General features: G+C 31.3%; 4 protein-coding genes across 5 annotated transcripts; 2 read left to right on the top strand and 2 right to left on the bottom strand.

Moving 5' to 3' along the window:
- Positions 1-1219: 1219 nt before the first annotated feature.
- LOC113859857 (rust resistance kinase Lr10-like) lies at positions 1220-3926 on the bottom strand. Its single transcript, XM_027492527.1, has 3 exons — positions 3146-3926; positions 2847-2870; positions 1220-2232 (listed from the first exon to the last, which is right to left on the bottom strand). Exons 1-3 carry the CDS (start codon positions 3924-3926, stop codon positions 1220-1222), a joined length of 1818 nt encoding a protein of 605 aa, XP_027348328.1.
- A 1178-nt stretch (positions 3927-5104) lies between these two features.
- On the top strand, positions 5105-9906 carry LOC113857958 (acyl-coenzyme A thioesterase 9, mitochondrial-like). Its single transcript, XM_027490311.1, has 5 exons — positions 5105-5810; positions 6591-6768; positions 8089-8555; positions 8806-8934; positions 9163-9906. Exons 1-5 carry the CDS (start codon positions 5355-5357, stop codon positions 9346-9348), a joined length of 1416 nt encoding a protein of 471 aa, XP_027346112.1. The 5' UTR covers positions 5105-5354; the 3' UTR covers positions 9349-9906.
- A 401-nt stretch (positions 9907-10307) lies between these two features.
- On the bottom strand, positions 10308-14311 carry LOC113857957 (formin-like protein 2). The gene is made up of 5 exons (XM_027490310.1): positions 13562-14311; positions 12905-13483; positions 12537-12760; positions 11628-11872; positions 10308-11377 (listed from the first exon to the last, which is right to left on the bottom strand). Exons 1-5 carry the CDS (start codon positions 14245-14247, stop codon positions 10571-10573), a joined length of 2541 nt encoding a protein of 846 aa, XP_027346111.1. The 5' UTR covers positions 14248-14311; the 3' UTR covers positions 10308-10570.
- A 9552-nt stretch (positions 14312-23863) lies between these two features.
- On the top strand, positions 23864-27776 carry LOC113857478 (zinc finger Ran-binding domain-containing protein 2). 2 transcript variants are annotated; one of them, XM_027489421.1, is made up of 5 exons: positions 23864-24049; positions 24205-24306; positions 26109-26250; positions 26344-26390; positions 27384-27776. In XM_027489421.1, the coding sequence occupies exons 1-5, from the start codon at positions 23963-23965 to the stop codon at positions 27597-27599; spliced, it is 594 nt and encodes a 197-aa protein (XP_027345222.1). In that variant the 5' UTR covers positions 23864-23962; the 3' UTR covers positions 27600-27776. The 2 variants fall into 2 exon arrangements, with proteins under 2 accessions (XP_027345222.1, XP_027345221.1); XM_027489420.1 differs by having other exon boundaries at positions 24199-24306.

Below are 27776 nucleotides of genomic sequence, written 5' to 3'. Positions count from 1 at the left end.
ATTATGTAATTAGTCATTCTATTCTCTAACATTATAAATATCTTTCTATATAGTCTCTAAAGTTATTAGAAAATGGTCATTCCAGTACTTCAAATTATTAAATCACACATTTTAGACCATAAATTTATAAAATCAGATATTTTAGGCCTTAAAATATAGATATTTATTAATTTAGTCTCTAAAATTATAAAAAAATTATTTCTACAATTATAAAAAAAAATTAATCATTTTAGTTTCAATTATATGCACCTATCAATTTTATCACTAAAATTATGAAATAATTTTTTTAGTAGATAGAAAATAACTGTCCCATATGAAAATAAATTTTATAATGAAGTTGAAGTGAAAGAGGAAGCCCAAGTTAGGAACACATTATTTCATATTATTTTTAAATTTTTTTCATAGAATAAAATTGTGTTATTTAATAACATGGACACATGTAAATTTTTTAAAACTCCAAGGGACTAAGTTCTTTTTTCTTATAATTTTAGGAATTAAAAATTGTGTTTCATAATTTGAAGAACTAAATTGAATGACATTGGAGGAGTAAATTAAATTATGTTTATAATTTCATGAACTATTTTTTTCATAATTTCAAATTCTAAATTGACTAATTTTATGAATAAAAACAATCTATTTTTAATAATTTTAAAAATAAATTGATAGATATAATTTTATTGAGTAAAATAATTTATTTTATAATTTCAAGGACTAAAATAACTTATTTTATGATGTCAAGGACTTAAATAAATAATTTTTAATAATTTTAAGGACTAAAAGTTGTTTTTATAATTTTACGGACTAAATTAACATGTGTATATAATTTTTGAGATTGAAATTATGTAGTACTCAAAAGAAATGTATATGGTGATGTACAAAATTTTACTCATTCATAGTATGGAAGCTTTTGTGAGTGCACGCATGCAAATTATAAGTAGGTGCTATTAGACTTGCAACTTCTATCTATTGCTTTTGAAAACTATAGGTTCATAGTCAATTTTTGGGTATTAAACGGATGATCAAAGAGAAAGATAGAACCGGAAAGAGAGAGAGAGAGGGAGAAAAACTTTTTTTTAAAAAAAATTGTAATGAATGATATGATAGGAAAAGAAAGATTAAAAAATGGATAAAGAATAAATATAAAAATTAGTAATTTTTCATGAGAAACTAGAGTTGGGATGACCATAATCTTGACATCCTTTACAAAGTAAGCAGAGGTTCATATGGCATTAACATCACACTCTCCTTCAAGCATTTCTATTACTTCATTCATTGAAGGACGATCATTTGGCTTCATTTGTATGCAACGTAAAGCTATTAATATCATCTTCTTTGCTATCACTTTTTCCTCATCGGTCGCATTACTAAGATCTATGGTTTCATCAAATTGATCATAAACCCATTTAGCAAAGTAAGTCTGCCAAGAATACTCCATAGCATTCAAGTTCTTTCTTCTCCCTGCCATTTCCATCAATAGCATCCCAAAGCTATAAACATCAGCCTTATATGATATCCCTCCAATGTTCTTATAGAGCAATTCAGGTGCCATGTATCCCATTGTTCCTCTTGCCACTGATAGAGTTACATTGGTACCATCTATTGGATATAACTTTGCTAGTCCAAAGTCTGAGATCTTTGGATTAAAGTTCTCATCAAGAAGAATGTTGTGAGGTTTGATATCAAAATGTAGAATTTGCATGTCACAACCTTCATGTAAGTATTTTATTCCGCGAGCCACTCCTAGAGAAATATTATGTATTTTCTCATAGCCTATTGATGCATTCCCTTCTTCTTGTGAAAGTATGTGCTTGTCAAGAGAACCGTTAGGCATGTACTCATAAACAAGAGCCCTCTTAGTTCGTTCTGCACAAAATCCAAGTAATTGCACCACATTGATGTGACGAATCTTTCCAATTGTAGCAACTTCACTTATGAATTGTGGGTCATCTGGTTTGGACTTGCCTAATAATTTGACAGCAACATCACGCTTACTTCTAAGCTTTCCTTTATAAACATAGCCATAGCCTCCTTCACCTAACTTGTGCTTGAAACCTTTGGTCATTTTCTTTATCTCAGAGTAAGAGTACTTGATGGGTATTAGATTACTATGATTTTGGAGGTAATCTTCAACCTCATCACACACAAATTGATCCCTCCTCTTCCATTTATAAATCAAGAATGCAACCACAAATGGGGGACCCAATGCAAATTTTACTGCAAACCATAAGAGTACTGTGTACAAGATTTGAGCATGAGCACTAACAACAATTTATATTTTTACTTATTAAGATTTATAAATTGAAAGCTTAATTTAGAAAATAATTAACGCAAACTTTAAAATGCATATATAGGGGAAGGTAACTAGAGATCTTACAGCTATAAGTTGGCATAATCATGACTCCTGCTGAAAGTATAAACACAAGGAAGGAGGACAGAGTTGTCAGGACATGACAAACAACCACCAAAATTATTAATTAGAAAATGCATGTAGTTAAGAAAAGGCACCCATCGCATATTATCTGATCAAGCAAGATCTACTCTAGACTTGTAGAGATGATTTACGTTTAGTTCAGAGAGAGATAAGTACGATCAGGAAAAAGGAATGAATGCACAATGTAATCAAAAGGGAAAATTGACAATGAGTACTGTAACTTGGTTGATCTTGTCAATTTTCTAACCAAACACATTCATGATGAAACTGACTAGAAATTGAAAACTTTGGAGTATAAATACTGATGAGTTTCCTAGTTTAGATTTGAGAAAAAAAAAAAAAAAAAAGAAGCAATATAACAGCCAAACATCGATCAACTACTTTTGGTTTATGATGATTAGATTTAGATGCTTACCATTGATCCCCGCTGTCAGAAAGTCTGTGTTACCAAAAAAAAAAAACTGTCAGAACAACAGAAAGAAGTAAAGAACAATAATTTTTGCTATGTTTGCAAGTTGCAATTGTTTTTTAGAATGGAAGACCAAGTGAATTAAGGGAAGAGAAGTGAAAGAAGACTTCCCAAGTTCCCATTTAAGTCTAGGAAATGAGTGAAACTCTCTTCACAAGAGTTACTTACTTCCCTTTATTTAATTGAAAAAAACATATTCTACTTTTCCTTGTAAATTAAAGCAATTAAAATTGTTGCAAACTCACTTGAAACACTTGAAAAAAACCCTGCTTTGGAATTGCAGAAGACCATGTTAGTTGTGTTATCCAAGAAGCAAGAAGTGCCATCTCCACCATCCCACTCTCCACAGCGGTTAGCTCGCCACTTTATTTGAATCCCCTTCACCTCATTCTGCATGTTCTCTGGATAAGAACACTTCTCATTGCATGTCACGGGTCCCCATGGTAACATCCTTATCATCATGTCAACGCTACATGACTCAAACACATCCCATACTTCAGCCTCCCAAAGCAAAACGTAAGAATAATAACCCCTCTTACTCTGTGTTGTACAAGGAGTAGAAATATCAGTGTATAAAAATGAACTAATTGGGTTCTCACAGCTAACGAATATTAAATCATCGCTATAATATACGTTAGTGTCAATGGCTAGTTTACTTTCTTGTTCAGAACTATATTTGGTGAAGTTAGTGTATGTGAGAAGAGCAAGAGTGACTGTGGAGCAATTATTGTTGTCAAGTCCACCAGTCATTGATTGAAGGGTGGCATTATTGGGTGTAGTGGTAATGGCATGGATGAAGTGTCTACCAAAGTTTAAGTACAACACTGTTTTGTTAGCCTCACAAACAAGTTCATAACTGGGATCATTGCAGGTGCGACCTAGAAGGCCTGTGTTTGAGGGTGTATTGAATATGAGTCCACAAGAGTCAGTGTATAGGGAGGGTAAGGTTATCTCCAAGTAGAGAATAGGAACATATTTGTATAGTAATAAAACAAGTGCAAGGAAGATGAAGGTTTCTTTGAGCATTGTGGAGAGGTGTGAGGATAATGGTAACTAGCTAGGGAAGAAAAGAGTTTAGATATAGATAATAATGATGACCACCAATAATGGAGTGGAAGAATTTTTCCAAGCTCTGAACCGTATGGCACCATTTATTTCATGTCCTTAGAAGTTGTATGGTCCCATTCCATTATTCAAATTTTCCACTTTAGACTGATGGCTGGCAGCACGTGAATGTAAACAACTAGACATCTTCTTGCGTCTGATTTTCCTTTGTTCACATTACTGTTGTTGCTTCTCTCTTCACTGGATGAACAGTAAATCTATTTTAATTTCATAATTGCTATAGTTATAGATAACACCTTACTTTATCTGAGTTACAACCTCAACAAAGATACTGAACTTTTGTCTCCAGATAGTATAAATGATATTTGATCATTTTATATTATAAATAAATTATAATTTATGAGTGATAAGGATTTCTATATATAAGAAAAGTAAAGAAAAATTTATAATAAGATAGTAAGTATAAAAATGTAAAAAATATATTAATAAATTAAGAGCTAATAAATTTAAACGTTACATGAAATAATTTTTTTAAAAATTTCACAAGAAAAATAAACTCCTTTGTCGAACAACTCTATTTAAGATAAATAAACTTTGAAGTTAATTAGATAACTTAAAAATTAACCCTTTTTATCACGGAGAGGCTAGATTAGGAGATATTTGGTTTCAAGAAATTTTTTTTTTTTTTTATTTTATGCGTATTTTTAATTATAAAGTTCCATATATTTTATTTTTTATTTTTAAATATTTGTACAGGAAATAATAATAATTTTATTACCTTTTATAAGTCTTTAAAAACAGGAAACTAAATAAAAATTATGTGGCATTTTTATATTTAAAAATGAAATAAAAAATATTTTCTAAAATTTACAATCTCTCTTTTTTTTCTTGTAGTCTTTAATTTGAATTTCATTATATGTAGCTTAATTAAATAGTTAAAAAAATAACTTCATCATTGATAGTGTTTTACTCAGCTCAAACTCAAACATGATTTACTTCGCGAAAAGATTTACGTAATTTTGATATAAAAAAATGAATCTATTTTTCAAAAAGATTTGTTCTTTTTCTGTCAAGCGTGTTAAACTTCTCATGTCAAACGAGATCTCCCTACAAATTGAATTTGAGATTCTTTTTAATTGGGCCAAATCAGCTCAACAAAAAATCTTTGTCAGGCCTAATGGACCAGCCTCTGTATCGGATCAAACTACATGGGAAAAGTCGACCAGAGATCATCTCCTCGTATGTGATTTTCTAGTTAGGTACTCGATTCAAAGCATTTCATATAACAACGCAAAACTTACGGTAGCTGATCATTTCGTTGCTGCCTCCAACTTTGGGGGAATTAACAATTAAAACTACCCTCAGATTTCAGACAACACCATCATTTCCATGCCATGCAATGCAATGCATCCAATCATAAAGCCAAAACGATGTCTCTTACTGTTCCACAATCTTTTCAGATTCAGAATCACACCCAATTCTTCTCATCCATTCCCATCACTGCAACAACCGTTGAAACACGTGACCACTGATTCCACAGACCCAACAACATCTGTTCCTATCGATGCAGGTTCTTCTAACCGCAAACCCGTTTGTTTATGGCCAGGGAGGTTCCATTCCCCTGCCATACACGCTCTATGGGAAGCCAGAGCCTCCATTCGTCCCAATGGCAATGGTTATGGCCCCTCAGATCCCAAAACTCCCTCCCAGAGCAGGACTAGTATCTTTTACAACTTCTCTTCTGACTACATACTTCGCGAGCAGTATAGGAACCCTTGGAATCACATTAGGATGGGCAAGCTCGTTGAGGATTTTGATGCTCTAGCTGGAACCATTGCATTCAAGGTCTCCTTTTTTCTCAAATTAAATTCTGGGTTTTGTTTATTTCGTGCTTATAAATATTGGGTTTTGATTATTTCAATGAAACTGATACCAAGTTCTTCTTTTTTTTCTCCTTTGTTCTGCTAGTTGTAAAGTTCATTAATTGTTGTGTGTGTAACGGCTTACAGTACTCGAGAAGATTTTTTTTTGTAGAGTAAGCCCTGAGATCCTTGAGATTACATGACTCAGACATTTTAATATGTTAGTCTCTTGCTTGATAAAAAAGAAAAATCATTCATTTTGGTCTGTCTTTTTTTTTTTTTAACTTTACTTTCCACTGTCGCTATGTATTAAAAAAGACTAAGGTAAATACTCCCACATTCTCTGAAAAAGCAGTCTGTTTAGCCAATTTGGTTTTTCTCAAGTCACTTTACAATTTCAAGAATTAATTATTTTTTCCAATTTTATCCTTAAAATAATTATTATCTCAAAACTCATATTTATCTTCACTTTATTCATTTATTCTATAAACAAATTCCAAAACGGATATAATAAGAAATTTCATGATACTTTTAATAACAAGATAATTAAATACATTTATTAATTCTTATGCCACAATCTTAAGCGATTGTTTTTGAGATGGAGGAAGTATGGTTTTACAAAGGCAGGAACTAATGACAGATTTTTAAAATTCAAGATTAAAATGTCTAACTTATACCATCACAAGGAATAATATGAATGTTTGCTCATTTTTTGTATTTGTGAGTTTTGGATATTGAAGTTTATTTCCTCTGTTTTGAACAGCACTGCTGTAATGAAGATGGCACAACAAGGCCTCTTCTATTAGTCACTGCTTCCGTGGACAAGATGGTTCTTAAGAAACCAATTCATATTGATGCTGATTTCACCATTGTTGGTGCTGTTACCTGGGTTGGCCGGTCATCCATGGAGATTCAACTCGAATTGACTCAGTCGGCAGGAGGTACTAAAGGATTAGTACAAGTTGATTTTGCTTTCTTTAACCACTGTTTTTATGTGGGATTATGGTTTCTATTCTGATTATACTAGTCATTAATTGCTTAGAAGTTAGAAGCAGACAGAATATATATACAGAACTCTAAATGACCCTGCGTACTGCATATCAAATTCACTGTATCATGTTCTGCATATCAGGTTTTATTTAAAGGAGGTCTAGTAATAATAACGTAAAAAATGACAAAACTGCATGTACCACGTATTTGGTAACTGTAGACCAGATGATATGTTACTGAATGCATATTAGGATTCAAAAAAACTTGATAAGGGGAACACATGATAGCGATGGAAATATAGCATAGCGTTCGGGTTAGCTTCCATTATGATTGAATTAGATAATCTGACACAAGAGAATACAGCTTCTACTTATAGAGCAAAGGTAGTGAGAGCTAGTATTTGCCTACAGCTGGCTAACCTATACACACACTAAACTCACAACAATTCAGTTGCAGCAATTATTCACTTACAACTAAAATACATTAGCTACTAATTAGTAACTACGGCTATCTGTATGATTCTATAAATACATGTATTGGGTGTCATGAATTTTACATAATTTTCTTTGGGTGTGTCCATGATTTCTTTCAATGCAGCATGTATTGGTTATCAAAGTGTGGTATTGTAAGAATACAATATGTAAGAACATCAAGTCATCAACAGCTTCATAATTTGATCCCTAAATAAACATTGGCATTTTTTGTCACTATAAATATGGCTTACACCACGGACCTAATCAATAGTATAAAATAGTTGGATGTGTGTGCACTGCTAGTAAATAGTTAATCTGAAACATCAGAGTTTGGTTATAATTTTTTTCCATATTGGTGGTGCAATCCCTGCATAGAGGTAAATGTTTATTACAGATTCGTGTCTATTAAATTCCTCACCCTAGTACGCTGTCCTGTGTGGACATTGTGGCTTACTATTCTTACAAACTTATAAAGCTTGCTGAAAATAAAATAGAAAGAAACAGTATGATGGAAAATCAAATTCCAGTAATGGAATGGACAGTAGTTGAGCATTTTCAGTTTATACTGGATTGATCTCCTTGTCTCCTAATATAGTTCAATTTACTAGTAAGTAATAATTTAGTTCAATTGACTAGTAAGTAACAATATCAACAACATATAAAAATTGATTAAAAGCCCTTCATGATGTTTGAGTTTTATAAGCACAAATCATACCTTTTTAATGTTATGTCTCCTAATTCTCCCAATTCTGAATAGTACCTATTGGTCCCTGACCTGACACTGAAACTTGCTGACAGGGAATCCAAATATCTCAAACTCAACTGCACTTGTAGCTAACTTCACATTTGTAGCTCGTGATGCTGACACCGGAAAGGCAGTGGCAATTAACCAGATCTCACCAGAAAGTGAGCAAGAAAGATTGCTCTGGGAAGAAGCAGAACAGAGGAACAAATTTAGGAAAAAAAGGAAAGAAGAACAAAAACATGGAGAGAGTGGAGACACTGCTAGACTCAATGCACTATTGGCTGAAGGGCGAATCTTCAGTGACATGCCAGCATTGGCCAACAGAGAGAGCATTCTGATGAAAGATACTTTCCTACAAAACTCTTTTATCTGCCAGCCACAGCAAAGAAACATCCATGGTCGTATCTTTGGGGGGTTTTTGATGAGAAGAGCGTTTGAACTTGCCTTTACAACTGCTTATGCCTTTGCTGGTGCAGCACCTCATTTCTTAGAAGTTGATCATGTTGATTTCTTTAAACCTGTAAGTAGCCACCAAGGACACTATTTATTCCAATAAATAATGAACCGAATTTCTTGCACAGTATTGATGTTAAAATCAGCACTAACTTATTACTTATTTTATGTGATTTTCTTTTTCTAATGATTCTCTTTGTATACTTTCATATTATCATCACTTTGGAACATGGGCTGGGTAGAAATATTCAGTAGTTATCAGTAGAGAAGAACAATGATATTGAGGACATTCAACTGAAAACAACTTGATGATGCAGGTGGATGTTGGAAATTATCTTCGGCTAAAGTCTTGTGTTCTGTACACGGAACTTGACAATCTAACTGAGCCCCTGGTGAATGTGGAAGTTGTTGCACATGTCACGAAGCCTGAGCTCCGCTCAAGTGAGGTGAATACCAATATAATACTTAAAATTTCTTGGTGAACGTAAATTTCCTTCTACCCCAAAATTTTAGTAATGAAAAGATATCTCAAAAATGTTATCTTTTATAATTTTTTCACAGACACAGAGAGAAAACAATAAGCTAATACGAACGGATTATGTATATATGATTTGATAGAGTACAAAAAATAACTGCCTCAATTTCACTTCATTTTATGCTTGTTCTTCAAGCAGGTTTCTAACAGATTCTACTTCACATTTGGTGTTGATCCTGAGGCCATTAAAAATGGGTTGAGGATTCGAGATGTTGTTCCTGGTACAGAAGAGGAAGCACGAAAGGTTCTCGAACGCTTGGATGCTGAGAACTTGACTTTGGTTAAAAAAGATGGTAATCTTCATGTTATCAAGGAGAACAAGTAAATAGAGAAAAGAAATGTCTGATAGAATGTCCGAAGAACTTTCTTGAATATACCTGAAGTATCATGGGTTAATGTCCAATCAAGCACGGATCCACTTGCAATTTCTGCATTAACCGTGATTTTAAAATATGTTCATTTGCAATTCCAAGGCATGCCATTAGTTGTGGATTGAACTAGAGAGTGAATATGAGTTGCATGCTTTATTCTGTTTGAGTTAACAAGATAGTAGCTTCTCTTGATTCAGTAGGGGGATTAGAGACTAACGGCATTGCCTAAAGGTAACGCAATGCTCATATATCTGAAATCAATATTAAAAAATGCCACATTTTTTGTTCTCATATTTTAGCACCTCCAACGATAAATAATGTGTCAGAAACGCCTAAAGTCTTACCACTAGCTATGAGACAAGTTGTACACTTGCATATGATGCATTACCACTCGCTGTCGCCAGAATACACTAAAATCCAAACTCTAGACAAACCTATATTTCACAATATCGGAGTCTAGCTAGATCAGGGATCTGTTTGATACTATTAAGCAATGATATTCATGCATTTACGAAATATTTTCACCTCTTTTACCTTATTTCATTTCTTTCTCCTTCAGGTACATAGCTTTACTTATCGTATTCTATTTCACTTTTTTCTCTTTCCTCTTATCTCATGAAATATACACACGCAATGGACGCATGCATATATTTTTTCATTTTTACATTAATGTTCTCTGCTTGGAAAAGTCATGGTAAAGATATGACCTCTTTCCGTGAACTATAGACATTTAATATTGAACTTGTATCATGGTGCCACGTGCCTGCACAACTACTGTACAAGCTTAAACTTCTTAATCACTAATCACAATTCTGAATTTACATCATAGTTTAGAAAAACATCCAAAACTTCTGTCGTGGATCATTTATGAAAACGAATATAGATCAGCAGCCCACCTAGCATACAAGGGAGGAAAAAAAAATGTACTAAACTTATTATATAATCTTGGCAGTAAAACATATACAGAGCTTTTTAGGCAGGAAAAGAAGTGCTTCGATTGCATGAGCTTTTCATCATCATAGGTAGGGGTAAACCTTGGCTTCAGCTCAGTCGTATTTGAGTGAATATGCCACATCACATGATAATATTTGTATGATAAAAATCTAACCCATCAATGACCAAACATGTGCAAACTACCTCAGCCTGTTACAACTGGGTCAGATCGGATTTGGGAGGTTAATCAGATTCAGAGGAATCAGATGGATGCTTAGTAACAATCTCAGGGAAAAAGGTTGGTGGTACGGGATTCGTAGGCATTACATATTGACGGGAACCAACCAAAGTTCTCTCATTTACTTTACCAACTTCTTTGCAAACACCATCTAGTATTGAAAGGAAATCCCTCACAACCATAAAAATTCTAAATGGATGGGCCTCTTCCTTTGCTGAATTTCCATGGAAATACTCAGTTATCTCCTTTACTGAAGAGAGAGCATTTTTCCCTTGGCCTTGGACTTCAGAAATCTCTTGCTCTCCCCTCTCCAAGAAACCTTTCATTGCCTCAGAAAATTTTTGGTTAGTTTCTTTCAAAGGTGATTCCTCATTCAATTTCACAACTTGCACAACTTTCTCAATTCCTCTGGCAAGTTTAGCAACATCACTGGTGAGCATATCAGAATCCATAGCAGCAGCTTTTTTAACATTGGTGAGCTCCCCGCTCAAGCCCGAAACAACTTGCAGTCCAAGCTTCCTAAAGTCAACTTCATCTTGAAGAGTAAATTGGTTGACATTTTCAGAGGTATGATGGTTATTAGAACCGGAAATATGAGAACCCTCAGTCCTGACAATTTCCTGTACAACGAAATGCAGGAGTGTAGTCTTTCCATCTGTTCCTTTGATATCAACTAACTTCAAAAGTGTGTCCAGTTTGAATGCATGTGCATCACCGCGATTAGTGCCAACATTCATTCGATTTCCTGTTCTCAGCACGGCTTCAAGTATCTTCAAAAACATTCTGCTATTCCTTAATTCCTCACAAGCCACCTGTAAAAAGGATGAAATATTAGAGCCATGCAATACATGGGTACAAATTACAATCAGTCAAGTTGCAGTTACGCATACTCTCTCACCAATTAAACGAGATTACCGATAGATAGAACAATAAGTTGCAGTTATTAGCTGATGTTCAGCTCTATCGATACTGAAAGGTCAATTTGTTTCATAATATCCCAAAAATGAAAAAGCATTAAGCAAAGTGATCAGATTGAGAGAGTTGGGAGAAGAATATATATACCTCCAGAGTTTCAAAGGACTTCCTAAGGTATTCTAATTCTGAATCAAAATTAGCAATGTAGAGCATGGCATCCACTCTCTTAAATGCAAAAGGTATATCTAGCACGACTTTAAGAAATTTCTCAGCTGGGCCAAGCTTGAAGGGCGATTCGTCCTGAAACTTCTTCAGCTTACATTCTTCATCTTTGGTTGGAGCCATCTTTAGTAAACTTTCTAGAAGTTCTGTTCCCAGTGTATCACAATTGCCTGTAGACAGCAAAAGGAAGCTTCAATATTTCACAAAAAAATAGAGCCTCTTACCACAAGAGAAAGAAGATAGACAGTATTATTGTTCAACTTACTTATGAGAGATAATAGGACAAGATATAGTAAGAGAAAGTTTGATGTTGTATCATAAGGAGTTGACAACTAATGAAGATTGAAGAACACTACAGAAGTGTTACATCCTGTCCTGTGAAAGATAATGAAGTTTGGAATGGTACAATTGCAAATACATCGCAGGTAACAGAGATTACTTCTTTCCTTTCATGCTCGGGCCAAACATGGATACATAAGCAATAATACAATAGGCACATATACATAAATGTTAATTCTATATCACAGAATTCAAAATCGTAATGTCAATAAAGCACAAGGAAGGGCAGTATGTATATTAAAAACAGTTTTTCTAACGTGAGGTTCGTGCTCAAGTACACATTATCTATAGTAAGCTTTTATTAAAAATCACAAAATTTCAGAAGATTTAATGCATTGATAAAATTAAATGTTACAATTTCTAATAAAAGCTTACTATTAATTAATTTCTTACAGCGTATCCTTCGGCATGCGATATAAAAACAGTATTTTAATTTGTGACATCCTTTTTGTTTTCCTAGAAGCTGAGTGCATGGAAGGCAAAATAGATCATTACCTTCCCTGAGGGCTTCACAAACTTCGTCAATAGTCACATTTAGTGCCCTAAGCAAAATGGCAATGTTCTGAGACTTCTTAGGGTCAAGCACCCTATTTTCCGGTGGCATTAAAGATGTGGAATGAATTACTTGACGGCGAGCACTGTCTCTAGGAGCAGCAAGACAAGAACTTTCCTTTGAATTATTCACCATAAAAAGTGTCTCAATCATGTCCTCGTTCAACCTGCACCGCAGCTCCATTAAAATAAAACACAACAACAACAACAATAAAAAAAAAAACACAAAACAAAACGAAATACAATACAATATCCCAACAACATAACACACGCAAGACAAAGCTAAACGATGACAGTAAAAAATTTCTTACTGAAAAGAACTTGGTCTCAAGCGATCCCAAACCATGACCCTGTCCGAGCTGGCCTTAACTTTATCCCAGTGTAAAGCTTTCAACTTCGGCTTCGGTGTCTCCTCATTCCCACTCCTAACACCAACACCTTCACCCAATCCACCCACCACCGAAGCCTCCCAATACCGCGGCGGCGGAGGCGGAGGCGGAGGAGGAGGTGGCAAATAATTGTTCCCCTGAGCTGAAACATCCCATTCTTCTCTGGGTTTGGGAGAAGAAGAGGAAGAAGAGAAAGAAGAAGTGGGGTTATGATGGGGTAACGATTTGGTGCTTGTGGGGCTGACATTGAGAGAAGGGGAACAAGAGAGAGAGTTAGAACGAGGGTAAGAAGGGGTTCTAGAGGTGAAGCTTCTGCTACCGAATTTATCGACGTGGAAAACGTGAGCACTTGAAGAGGCAAGAGCAGAAGGTGAAGGAGGACTCTGTTGCTTGTGCCCAGAAGATCCTCTTGGAGAAAAAAACTGTTCCTCTTCGTCTTCTTCTTCTTCTTTTTCTTTATCTTCTTCCTCTTCTTTCTTCCTTTCGTCAATTTTGTTTTCACTCTCCCAAGCTCTGAAATTATAACGTGGAAGCGGCGGCAGCGGGTTCAGCTCCGGCGAGTCGCCGAGTTTCTGGTACGGTGGCCGAAAACCGCCATTGTTGCTGCAACTCGAGTTTGAAACTTTTGCTGTTGTGTTCTCCGAACCCGCCACCGTGCCGAGGTAGAGTAGCTCCGACGTTGGGCTCGACTTGACGCGGGGTTTCCGGTCGGCGCCATCGGAGGTGGCGGTGTTGGGAGGGAACAAGCGGAGGTTGTCTGATCTAGAGGCCTTGTCGTCGTCGTTGTCAGCGGCGGAGGGGAGGGGATGTCTGCGGCGGCGGCGGTGGAGGAAGGCGGCGGCAGCAACGACGAGGGAGAGAATGAGTAGAGAGAGGGAGACGGCGAGGGCGATGGCGGCGGCGGCAGGGCCGTGGTGGCGGGTGTAGGGGCGGGGGAGGAGAAGGGAGGAGATGTTGGCGGGGAATGTGGCGAGGACAGTTGGGGATGGAGGGAGTGGTGGAGAATGGTAGGAAGGGAAGAATGACTTGTGTGGAGGTGAAGAGAGTGATGGCGACGACGACGACGATGATGATGCAAATGGAAGCTTTGGTTGTTGTTGTTTGGGTTGTGGTTGAGGAGAAGATGTTGGTGGTTGCGTTGGAGGAAGCGATATTCTTGGGAAGAGTGGTTGGTGGAGGACACGGCGTGGTTCTGAAGATGAAGAATTTGCAAAGGAGAAGAGTAGTAGTGAAAAGAAGAGGAGAATGGTGTAGGTTGTAGACATGACGGTGATGGAGGTGGTGTGTTAACACACGAAGGTGTTGTTACTTAACGAGTGGAAGTGAAAGTTAAAGTGAAAGAGGAATAAGAGAGAATGGTAGGAGAGTGAGTTAGTTCAATGTTGTTGTTGATCTCTCTCTGTTCTGTATTGGGGTGGTACAGGTAACAGGTAACAGGTAACAGGCTACTACAGTGTTCTTCATTTGGAGGGAGTGAAGGGAAACTGTTAAAGTAAAAAGGAATCGGAGCCATGCCATGCTATCTATGCTATAATCATATAATGCTATTGCTCTCTCTCTCTTACAGTCTAATCTGCCTGAAAAGTTGTGATCTTTTCCTTGTCCTCTTTCTGCTACCCTCACTTGTGACCACCAAAACTTCCAAACTCTTTCTCATTGCATTTCCTCTGCTTTTACCAACCTAACCAATAATATAATCAAACTTATTGAGGGTGGTAGACCTTTCATATACGTATAATTTATATATTTACTCTGTTTTTAGAAAATCATATATTCTGATATCAACCTTTTATTTTATATAATCTAAGTATTTATTCATATTACTTAATTAGTATTAACCTTGCATATCAAACTTTCATTGCTTGTAAGTACTTTTTGTTTTTATTATATATTATCTTAATGCAAATTGTTACTCTAGTATAGTTTGAAGATCTATTATTATAAATTTATTTTTAAAAAATCATGTAAAATTTATGTTCAAAGTGGAAAAAAAAACACTTGCTCATCTGATTTAATTATTACTATATTTCCATATTTTTATACTTGTTAGATATAAATATCCTTTACAATAACTTGGAAATTAATAATAATTCATGCATATATTTTTTATGTTTGAGTGATATAAAAATTTATTTTTTATTTTACATATTAGAATAGATTCTTATAAAAAAAAATTATTGGTACGAGATACAAATGTTTACACACGTTATTAAAACAAAACAAAAAAAAATCAGAAATCCTTTACCTTCATGTAATGTGTATACATTTAATATTAATTTAGATATGAATATAATTTAGCAAAAATAATATTTTACTTTCATGAAATAGAGTTAGTGATTTATATAATTTATTTATTACTTTGTTACTATTGCAAGCTTGGGGAAGCCATTGTTTTTAAAGTAAAGAGAGCATACAATACATACACTGCTTTTTCAAGCTTGACAGGACACTGAAGGCTGCATACGAATCATTACACTGAAGAATAATAGTAACCATATTTTAGTATTTTTATTATTATCAATTAAAATTTGTATAGACATTTTTTTTAATAAATAAATTATTTAACTATTTATAATGATTTTGCCATGGCAACAAGTAATATTAACCAAGATAATCCTTTTTTTAAAAAATAAATTTGTTTACTATAATTTTTAGCCTATCTCATTTAAGAGTAGGTTGATTAACTAACTAAAGACAACAAAAATAATAAAAACTAAGATGTGAACTAGTAGATTTACGGCGGATTCACTTTAAAAAGTTCATAAGAATTAAAGTGAAAAAGCATTAAATATAAACGTTAACATTATTATAATTTTAATAAATGATGAAGAGTGATTTACATGTGGTTTTTTATATGAAAAAATAATATTAAGCGTAAGTGTCAAATTTATAGCAATCCAGAGAGTCAATAATATGTGAGAAAATGCACGTACGATGAGTCAATGGGTAACTATGTTTCACACTTGCACTCACTTGTCCAGAATAAGTTTTGGATTTCTGCTTAAATGGGTGGGTCATAATTGGTTATACTGCTATATAGCTAGCGACTAGTAGTTGATGATTATAAATATGACCACATGGAAGTATAATATTTCACTTTTTTTTTATCTAAATAATACACTTTTAAAAACTAATTTCTAAAATAAAATTTATTTAAAATTAATTTTTATATTTAAGTAAATTTTTTACCTTACCAGCACAACTATCAGCCATGCATATATAATAATATTTTTTATTATTATTTAATAGACTATCAGTCATCATATACTATCGATACATAATTAGATATGATAAATAAGAAGTATATTCTAATACTTATTTATCATTTTTAATTATATTATTTTGATTGATAGGTGGATTAAAAGTAATACACCATTTCATTGTTTGACTTATTCACTAAATCCTAAGTAAAGTTACTTAATTTATAAGTTTTAATTTATTTTAATTATTTGGTTATAGTGAATTAACTTTAAGTTATTGATAGGTATTATTGTAGCAATGGTTTAACGAAGCACGTACCTCCACATGTTGTGAGCGAACATATATTATTTCATTTATCTCATGAGAAGAAATAGACTCAATCCTAAGAGGACTGAAGATTTAGTTTTTATATATACAAATCTTCGATTTCTCTTAAAAAAGAATAATAATTATTATGAGGATGAAACCAAAATATGAGATATTGGTGGTGATGAGTGGGATCCATTTGCAGCAGTTGATATTATTGAAATTGCTACACTTTTCCTTTGAACTAAATTTGAAAACTATGTTTTTTATTAATAATGGAGAAGGAAATGAGCTTGACCCTGTTAAAGTGTGAATACTTAACTTTTTATTGTTGAGTATAGAATAATTTATAAATTTATATTTTTGTTGGAATCTTATTTGTTAAAATGTGATTCACTTTATATTATATCACTTTTAATGAATTGTTAAACAATTTTATATTATTTAATTATATTTATGTTAAATTTTATTTATTTATTTTTATTATATATAGACTTATCCATACCTTAATTTTTGAAAAATTCGAATACTCTCGTACCTGTATCCATAGTCTGTACCGGTACCATACTTGTATCCATGCAACGTAGCCCTTCACAATTTTTTTGTAATTTTATGTTGTCCCTTAAACGCAATCGAAACTTAGGATTATTGTTACGTTGTTATTCCATTCTGTGTGATTTTTGTTTAAGCAATCCACTCACTTAAATAAAAAATTATTTTTTTCACTTAATTAAAATTAGATTCACTTAAACAAAAATAAAATAAATGTCACGTTTCCACATAAATTAGAGATAATCACAATCCGTTTGCAAATTAATTTTTTTGGTATCCACTTTGAGTGTTAAATGTTTTTTAACATGTTAAATTTAATTCTCATGATTGAGAATGGAAAATTTTAAAAATCATATTTTATAAAAAAAATATTGTATTACATATGTAAAATAAATAAATATTTTTAATAATAACTTTTAACTACTTAAAATTAATTCAATGGTTAAAAATAATATTCCTTTTCATAAATTTAATTAATAGTTGTGAATATATTAAGTATCATACCATAGGTCATGTGCCCAATTTCTTCCTCAAGGATTAGGATATACTTCTTTTCATTTCTTTTCACCTGACTTTCTTTACTTCTACTTTGATAATTATACCTCTGTTTAAGGCTTTGCTTAACTCTTTTTTCTTTTTTCAACCTTTTTGTCATGGCCAATCTACTTCAATTCATTCCTCGTCGATCACAATTCACGTATCTGAATCTGACATTGAAGGTTGCTTCACAATCATCATTTTGATTTATTGTATAAATCATATTCTCAAATATATGATAACATTCATCATGTTCTTTCTTCATTTTTTATGCATATTTTATAAGCTTTTATATCAAATTAATTTTTTACATTCTCAATTATACAATTAACGAATTTTCTTATTATAGTTTTTGTAAATTCGAAAATTTACATAAATAAAAATGAAAAGTTTAAAAATTAAAATAAAATAAAATTATATTTATGAATAATATATACATATATATAATTAGTTTATTCATATAAATACACAGAAAAAAAAAATGAAAATAATTTCTTCTCCTAGTCCTGAGGCCCACTTCAACTTTATCCTTTGTGCTGGCTCGGCCACACCACTTAGAGCAGAATCAAACTGAATGAGGTTGCCATCAATTCTGAACAGTTCAATTATTAAGACAAGATGGTTTTGACTTTTATGTTTCTTTGATCCCAAGTTGATCCCAATGTTAATAAAAAGCGGTTCTGTGTGATTAAAGAATTAATAAATAATATATTTTTAAAAAATAATGTTAAAATATATTAAATTACAGAGATAAATGTATTGTTATATTTTTTAAAGCTATTTTAATTTTTTAATCATTATCCTAAAAACTTTTTACTAACATTATTTAATTATTTTTAATAATTGTGTATGGTTCAAATGCAATTTCATTGGATTGTTTATTTCTTACTAACTAGGAACTAGTGTGAGTATTAGATAAAAATGAAAAATATGGTATAACTATAAGTTTCTTTTTTTATATTTAAAATGAAAAATATTTTTATTTTCTTAGCATTTTTCGTTCTATCTTTTAACCTCAAAGACAACAAAAGAAAGCATTTGAGCTCAATCAAGCTCACAAAGTGCACAAAAAGAGGTAGATAATCAATATTGGGATTTTCCTCAACACTGTTCTAATCCGTCCCTAACCCATTAAAACACAAGATCGCACATGGCAGGAGATTAAAACTGGCTTTGTGATAATTCTCTTTTCCTGTCTAATCATTAAATCATAAGCTAATTAAAAAAAAAAAAACTCTCTTTCTTCCAGTAATCAAACTTGTTTCTAACAGTTAAAATTAATTTTTTAAAGTTTTCTAGAGAACTGAAAAAAGATATAAAAAATAAGTTAATAAACGCCTGTGATTTTTTCTTAGCCTCTTTCACATTTGGAGAACGCAGTACACAGTGTTGAGCATTTGTCACCTTCTTCAACGAAAGATTTGAATTGTTTTTTAGTCCATGCTTATATTTGGGGTCAGTGTTTGTTGATCTTTTGTTTAAAGAGGGAAAGATTTGTGCATTAAATTGGGCAAATGGAGACAAATAATTGCAAGACATGGTCTTGTGAGCTGATCCCATTTGTCTCTTTACTGTTTATGTTTGCATTAGTACCCAAATAATTGCTACATCGGTATCCCTTAGCCAAATATAGCACTTGATGTTGTTCATAAAATTTGATGTATTGTATTCTAATAAACTCATCTTAAGCATTATTTCATTTTGGAGGGGAATGTTTTCTTTATTCGTTTTGCATATTTTTTTATCTTCCTGATGTTGTTTTATTTACAATTTATCTTAAACTTTTTTTATATTTTAAAAAGTACAGATGTTGAATGACTTGTGAAAATAAATAAACCATTACAAACAAACTATATTTTTAAAATCATAATAAGTCCTTTTATATAGGATAACTAATCTTTATATACAAGCAACTTCCTATTTCCGATCTTTAATTATAATCTTTTATTTTTATTTTTATTAATATTTTATTTTTTTTCACTTTTTCATTAGAATATATATTATTCAATTATCATACATGTAAACATAAGTATTAATATAATATTATATTATAATTATAATATTAAATATAAATTAATAAAATATTTATTTATGATAAAATATTTATAAATTTTATTCTAATATAAAAAATATTTTATGACATTAATAATTCAAATTTTTTATTATATATTTATTTATATTTTTATGCAAGAAAAAAAGATAGTTCCATATATATAATTAATACATTTTTATATTATAAAATTAATTTTATGATTGTTTTAAGAATTGAGTATTAAATAATTTATTAATATAATTTTGATGTATTATCAGTTTAATTATGTATATATATATATATATATATATATATATATATATAATATCTATTAATTAGAATAAATAACAGATATATAATATCTATATATATATATATATATATGCTCAAATGAAGTGTAGATATTTTTCATCTAAAATTTTAAAATAAAAAGTACCTAATATAAATGATTAAATTTTAACATTATTATTATTATTATTATTATTTCGATAATCAATAAAGATTTTTTTTAAGCATAGTTTTATATAAAATCCAAAGTTTAATTTTTTTTTCTTTTATATAAGAACTTGAAAAGTAAAATAATATAAATATAAAGACCAAATGTTTGATTAAAGAAAAAAATATGTTATTGAAAAAAAAATCAAAATTAAGAAATATTTTGCCAAATCTACTTCAATCATCAGCATTTATGGTTATATCTGTACAGCCAACGAACTTATTGATGGCGATAATGAAATTTTATGCATTTTTACAATTCAGGAAGGAATTAAAACGAAAGCCCACTCACAGGTCACCACTACAAAAGCAAATATTTTTTGCACATAACTAGAAAAAGCACATTTAAATCATTTAACAAAAGATTTTAAGTATAATGTTTTCTTTTCTACTAGTTGTCCTTAGCAAAAGGGTTAAATTAACCACCATATTTCACTTTAAAGAGTAATTTTTGTTATACATTTATCTATAAATTTTTAAAGCTACAGATATGGTTTTAAATTTATGATATTATATTTTCAATAATACTTGATCAATAGCTATATCACAGAAAATTATTCTATGCCTTTTTTCAGTAATACTCTGTTAATATTTTGCATAAATAACATGCATGAAAGAATCTCTCTTTTATACATCGAATTGAATGATCCCTATTTTGATCGACACTGTCCCTGTCTTTGAATCTGCATATCTCTGCAAATATATTAAAGAAAAGCCCACAAGCCCTAGTTATCTTTTACTTGTCCTTTATTGCATGTGAAAAATATAATAAATATTCAATAAAACAATAAAGAAAATACGATGCTTTCCCATTTCATACCATTTATTATCCTATCAAAAGATAAGACCTAAACATGAGTATGAATGGCATGCTTGTTAATTTTTTTTAAAAAAAATATTTATTTTTAAAATATTATTGACATATTAAGACAAATAATTATTTCTCTAAAATAAGAGAAATAAAATTCATACTAAATATAATAATTTGCTATATTGACCAAAAAAACTTGGATGAAAACAAAGGAAGGAATAACTTGGTAACACGGAAACCTACATCCAAACATGAAACCTGTAATCACGTCACGTGGTGGTCTCTAATTCTTGAAAGCCATGCTTTTGTTCCTATTGTTGGTGCGGTTACTCGAGCCATGCGTGGCAAAATTAAAATTAATTATTTAATTTTTTTTTTCAAATGTGTGCGTAGCATACAAAACTTGCCCAAAATTTCCAGCAAATATAACTATTATATATCTAAAAGCTTTATCTGTTCTGACATTTACAAACTTCATAATGCCTCGCGAATATAACGTCAATTTTTTTAGTAATACGTATATTATATCAATTAATTTTCAATGTACAATGGTGGAGTGTAGAAACCTGAAATAGCATTTTAAAAAAATAAATAAATTAAAAATATATTGTATGATTATTTTAAATTTAATAAATTTAAAAATAAATAAATTATGTGATTGTTGAAAATAAAGTTAAATAAAATAAAAAAATAAATTTAAATTTTAAATAAAAAATATGTATATAATATAAAAAATATACTTGTCATGATAAAAAAAATAACTATATTTAAAATTGCTACTATTTAAGAATATTCTTAAAATTATCCTCAAATACTCTTAAAAATGCTATAGTTAAAAAAATTAATACCCACAAATTATATTTAAAAATTAATAACACATTTCATTTAAAACTATAATGATTTCATAGGAATATAAAAAAAGCCTTAAAAAGATGGTGCTAATATGTTCTTCTGGACCAATGTGTGGTTTAGAACTGAGTGTTTAACCTCTTTATTTTTAAGATTGTACTCAATTTGTGCAGAAAAAGAAGACAAAGTAGTAAAATATGAAAAGTGGGTTAGTGAGAGCTAGATATATAGTATTAGCTAGAGGAGGGGCCTAAGAGACTGGGAGAGGAAAATTTACACTAACCTTTTGTCTATTTTTGCAAGAGATTCAATCTATATAACATTAAATTAATCATTGGATATGATTGGATGATTATTTAAATGGTTACTCTGGTAAATAAAGTATAAAGTACTTTAGTCTAGTATGACAGAGGATATCTTTTTATCTGATATAGAATTATAGACGTTGTAAAAAATGTGGAAGTCATGGTCTCCACATAAGTTTCAAATCTTCTCATGGCAAGTGATCTTGGATTCATTTGCATAAAAAATAAATCTAATGAAATGTAGGGTGAGACAACTTGAAGATGATATGTGTGTGCTATGTGAAAATCATTCTGAAAATGCATAACATCTATTTCTTCTATACTCCTTCACAAAACAATTGTGGGCAACTATTTTGAGTTGGTTAGATGTTGAGATATCGCTGTCAACATCTATTGCTAGTCATGTTTCACACTTTATGGGTATGATATCTACAAAAAAGAGGTGGAAGGCCATGTGAGTCATTCGGTCTACAACAGTTTGAAATATATGGAAGATGTGGAACAACATTATTTTTACACAGGCAATTGCAGATTCAACATTGATATTGAAGCATATTAAACTCAAGACTTGGCAAATTCTAGCTACACATTTGCCTACATAAGTGTTCTCATTTATTTTTTAGAGTTTAGAACTAATGTAAAGCTTAAAATTATTGTTTTCTTAGTTGTTGGATCAACATATTTACTTTATTTTGGAACTTTGTGAGTAACTTCTAGTACTGGAGTGTGTAAGTGTGTGACTTGGTGTATAATATTATCTTTATGTATTATTTTTGAACATCTTTGATGATCCTTGATATCAATATATGAGCTTTTATATATATATATATATATATATATATATATATAAACTATAATAACTTTCATTTAATTTTATAACCTAAAACAAATTATTTAAAATTGATATAAATCTTCAAGTAATGTATATGCTTGACTTTTTAATAAATTTCTTTTATCATAAATAATTTTATCATACAATTTTTTTTCAAATTTATTCCCTTATAAATAATGACATATTCAATGGGAGTGTCAACTAAGTTTATAAACTGAAGTCTCAACCAAAATTTGAACATTAAGGTTTAGGGATGTTTAAGGGAAAGTAGAATAAGAAAAGGAAAAAATTTTATAAATAAAAAGATATATTTATAATATGTTATTTTGAATAAATAAAAATAAGTGACAATAATTAAGAGTATATTTGATTTCATTTTTAAAAACAGTTTTTTAATTTTTAAAAATAAAATATAGTATAAATTTATACTATATTTTACTTTTAAAAACTAAAAATTATTTTTAAAAATATAATCGAACATGTTCTAAATTTTTTAATTTTTATTTTGAGATAATTGCAATTTATCACTTATCTAGTTAGATTGTCTTGTTACATAATAATAAAAACAACAATAATAATAATAATACTTTTTTTATATATAGAATCTTTTTTATAATTAGTGGAATTTATTTATTGATGGATTGTTATTAGTAAACAAGAGATATTATTATAGCAAAAATAAAAACCCTATATATGACAAAATTGCCTTTGAAGTTAGCCTAAGTTACTTTACTTTTATATATAAAGGTTAAGATACTATATTTATTTTTTATTTTCTTTCAAGACACACAATAAAAATTTATGTCAATAATGTATATCGATTTTTAATGTTTGTGGTATATTTTTCGGTCAAAGCAACGCATAACCTTGTCCTGGATCTAATGGACATCTTAGAATATGGGCCTAGGAGTTTTAAAAGGCCCATATAAGGTTTGTGAATGAGAAGGGGGAAGAAAGGGAGATTGGGAAATGAAACCCCTAATTTGAACGAATGGAAAAATCGTTGCAATAATCTGCATCTGTATGATCATAGAGGAAATTTGTGTTGTAAGAAATAAGAATGGGGAAAAACCAAGCCTACAAAGCTATGCAGCGAGCCAGGCTGGGTGGTGCCTCCGCTGGCCCCGACGAAATTGAAGATGGCATGGTTTGTACCCTTTCATACTTCTCTTTAGATCTCTTTCTTCACTCTTTCCCACTTCTCCACAATTTCATAACTAAGATTTGTAATCTTTCTTTGATTCAAATGCTTGATTGTTGGATCTCTATCTTTTATACCGTTATTGATGAGGACAGTCGCAGGTGGATGGTTCATTTCATTCTCCAGAATGGCATGCTGCTCGTTTGGCTAGCCTTAACACCTCTCACACTATTACCTGGGAAGAGTTCAAACAGAAGCAAAAGGTATTTGAAAATCCATCCATTCATTCTTGTTTGCTATTAAGGATGAGTTTTGATACACAACTTGTTTTAGAACTTCTTTAGCACCCTGTTTTTCAACGATGAAACTTATTGGGATAAGTTGTTTTCAACTTATTTTGATAAGCTATACCAAGTAACTTATTGAAATAAACTTAAAACATTTTATGGGAGTCATAAGCTGTTTATAAGCTCTTTCAAACAGGCTCTAAATTTTTTCTACTCTTATCTGTTATTTCAATACATGTCATTGTTGGTTTAAATTGTTCATAAATGATGTTCCGCTTTAACGCCTGTGCATTACTGTCTCTGCATTTAACTTTATTGTCTAGAATCATCCTCTTGTACCCTGCTGTAAATTTTAGCGAGTTGTTTGGTATCTCATTACTCCATATGCCTGTTAAATATTTTCACATCTGAAAAACCTGTTACTGATTGTTATATATTTCTATATATATTATTTTAAAATGTTTTAAAGATTATAATTTTATGATTTTTTCTTTACAAAACTAAATTAGCTTTGTTAACGCATAATTGTAGGATATATATGTTGAAAAATATTATAAAGGAAATATAATTCGTACAGTGTGTGTGTGTGTGTATATATATTAGATGTCAAACTTAGATACTTACACTATTTAATAACTTTTTATAAAATACGAAATTTATGAATCTAATCGTTTGTTTGAAAGTTCTTATTACATAGATTAAATTTATAAAATTTCATTAAAACCAAAACTAATAAGCACTTTATCATGATACTTCATTATAATGCTCAATATGTTATTAAAATATAAGTGAATATCAACTGATAGATTGTACTTTCAAATGTCCATATTATGTGAAATTTCACATTTTATAAAAAGTTATTAAATAATTTAAGCGTTTAAAATTGACACCTAGTGTCAACAGATTTAGACTTGTATATATATATATATATATATATATATATTTCAACAACTTAAAAACTACTAGAATATTACATTTAGTTGGTAAAAACTACTAGAATATTCCAGTAACCTCCCCAGAGATTTCATATGACACACTGCCTGTTTTTTTATTTCATAATGCGACAAGTATCACTTAAAACTTTTCTGTTGAGCTCAGATTCAAGTCTCTTAGTTTGTTAATTATCAATCTTTTTTTCCCAAGGCACTACTGTTACCATAGATGTATAATATTACGAGGAAATTTTATTATTTCTAGGTACAAACTGGTCACACTTGACTTTCAGTTGTCTCTATATGACAGAGTTAATGGGCAAGGGAGGTCGTTGTCATCTGATAATAAACAGTATGTAGAAGCGACTATAATGTTAAAAATAATAAGGAAGGTCTTTGCATTTGGTCATAGCTCGTAACTAAGAGTGGGTCTAGTGAGATTTGCTCTAGCCACTAGAAAAGCAAGCCATTAAGGACACTTGCAGTCCTGCAGCTAAGAAGAACTTTTTATCTATTAAACTAATTAAAGTGGCCATCAGGTACAATCTTATGTGCTTTTAATATATGATATTTCAAGTCACTTCCTGGTTCTCCAAAAGCCATTTCAGATTGTGCTCATTCCTAAGGGAGACATTTGCTAATGACATACCTCTTTAGGTTAATTATAACGTCTGTGTTTTGTGGCTATTATATTCTGGATTTGCATTTTCCCCTAGTTTACTAGTTATTTCCTAAATTTCAATGGATGCTATTCTATGTGTCAATTTTCTAGGTCAACATCTCTGTTTTAATTTGTGCTTCTTCAATATATAAAACATTTTACTTGATTTGTATTTTCTTTACCAGGAAGAAGAAATGAGAAAGGGGGAGTTGGAAGCGGATGCAGATAGGATGATGAGAGAGTACAGAGCTCAACTAGATGCTGAAAGGGCTCGTAAACTCTCCCAAGGAAGAAATCACTCGAGTAGTAAGTCTAAACATGCAAAAGGTATGTGTGGTAAATTTGCAGAAACTTGGTGTGGTCTCCTACCACTTTTCCCAATTTTAGCTTCTAATGATGACTGCTTATTTTACTCTGCAGATAAGAGGGACAAAATTTCAAAGAAGCACAGCAGCAAAAAGAGAAAGGTGCTCTTGATTTTTAAGACATTTACTTTTTTCAAGAGATGAAATGAGAAGTTTCATGTTAAATTTGATGTTCCGTTTGTGAATTGAAATTTAATAACTGTGTAACTATCTCTTTAATTTTTATGTAAGTAAGAACTGATAACTGTATTTCCTTGTAGCTTTCAGCAATCATACATGATTTTGCACTAAATATAGTGCTCGTACAAATAGTTTGCATCCTGTTGAAAACTCTCGTATAGGTTTGTATTTTTTTTCGACTGTCATGCAAAGAAGTTTTAATATCCCATAATTGGGGCTGGAAGCAAGTCAAGAGCCCACAAGCTCCTCGACCTATATTTTCTGCACTTGCTTCTCATGTGACATATAGGACACCAAAACTAACAGAATTTAACATCTTTCATTTTAACCCACACTTGAAAGGGCTTGTGTCAAATGTATGAAAATTGAAAATGGCTGAAACATTAAGGAGGTTAGCTGTATTTACTCTTAATATCTTTTTTCACCTTGAGGTTTGGACTGGAGGTTTCGATGAAAATGATTATCTTTTATTGAAAGAAATCAATGTTACATAGTTGCTTCCCCTTGCTTAAAAATGTGAGGTTTTTCTTTTATCTTTTATAAGTTTGAATGGATTTGAAGTCTTCTCTTTTCCAAACCTTTTGCTTTATATTGATGACTTTGCCTTAACATTAACTTATGAAAGTGTGCATCTGACCAAGTCATTGTCAAAACCTTCAATCTATGCTGGAAGTGATTAAAATCTTTGTATTTTAATTAATCTCTAGCTTCCCTTGGGTTGTTTTTTTTAATTTTTCAAAACAGCCTTGTTGATTGTTGCAGCAAACTGATTCAATAGGTGCCTTTGGTTTTATGTTAAATTGTTGGTTGAATGATATTAATATCCAAACAATGTTGATTAACAGATGTTGTATCTGATCATTTTAGTTGTAAATGTAAATATAATATGCATCCTCATTACCTCTACTCTTGTAGCATTCAAGAAGATCTTCTGCATCCAGCTCCTATTCGTCATCCTCTTATTCCTCCAGTTGTGACGAGGAAGAAAGAACGTCAAGAAGATCTAAGTCCAGGTCTAAGAGATCAAAGAAGGAAAAGAAGCTCAAGTCAAGAAGCAAGGATTCTGGAACCGATGGTGAAGATGATGGTCCGGTTCGTCTGTCAAGATTCTTTGGGAGCATCAAGAGTTAAAAGTGCTTGAATACTTGGTCGTGTATCATAAAATTGTTTTCTGCAAATAGTAAATTGTGGTCAGCATTACTTTCATGATCAACGTAATTTTTATTTACAGATTTGTAATTTTGTATGTCATATTGTGTTCTCTTGCAAAAATATTATTTCGTCTTGGATTAATGTGTGGGAGATGGA

Source organism: Abrus precatorius, unplaced genomic scaffold, assembly GCF_003935025.1.
Source record: "Abrus precatorius isolate BTA unplaced genomic scaffold, Abrus_2018 Scaffold2, whole genome shotgun sequence".
Taxonomy (NCBI): domain Eukaryota; kingdom Viridiplantae; phylum Streptophyta; class Magnoliopsida; order Fabales; family Fabaceae; genus Abrus; species Abrus precatorius.
The sequence above is the reverse complement of the archived record's forward strand: the minus strand, read 5'-3'. Positions and strand labels throughout refer to the sequence as shown.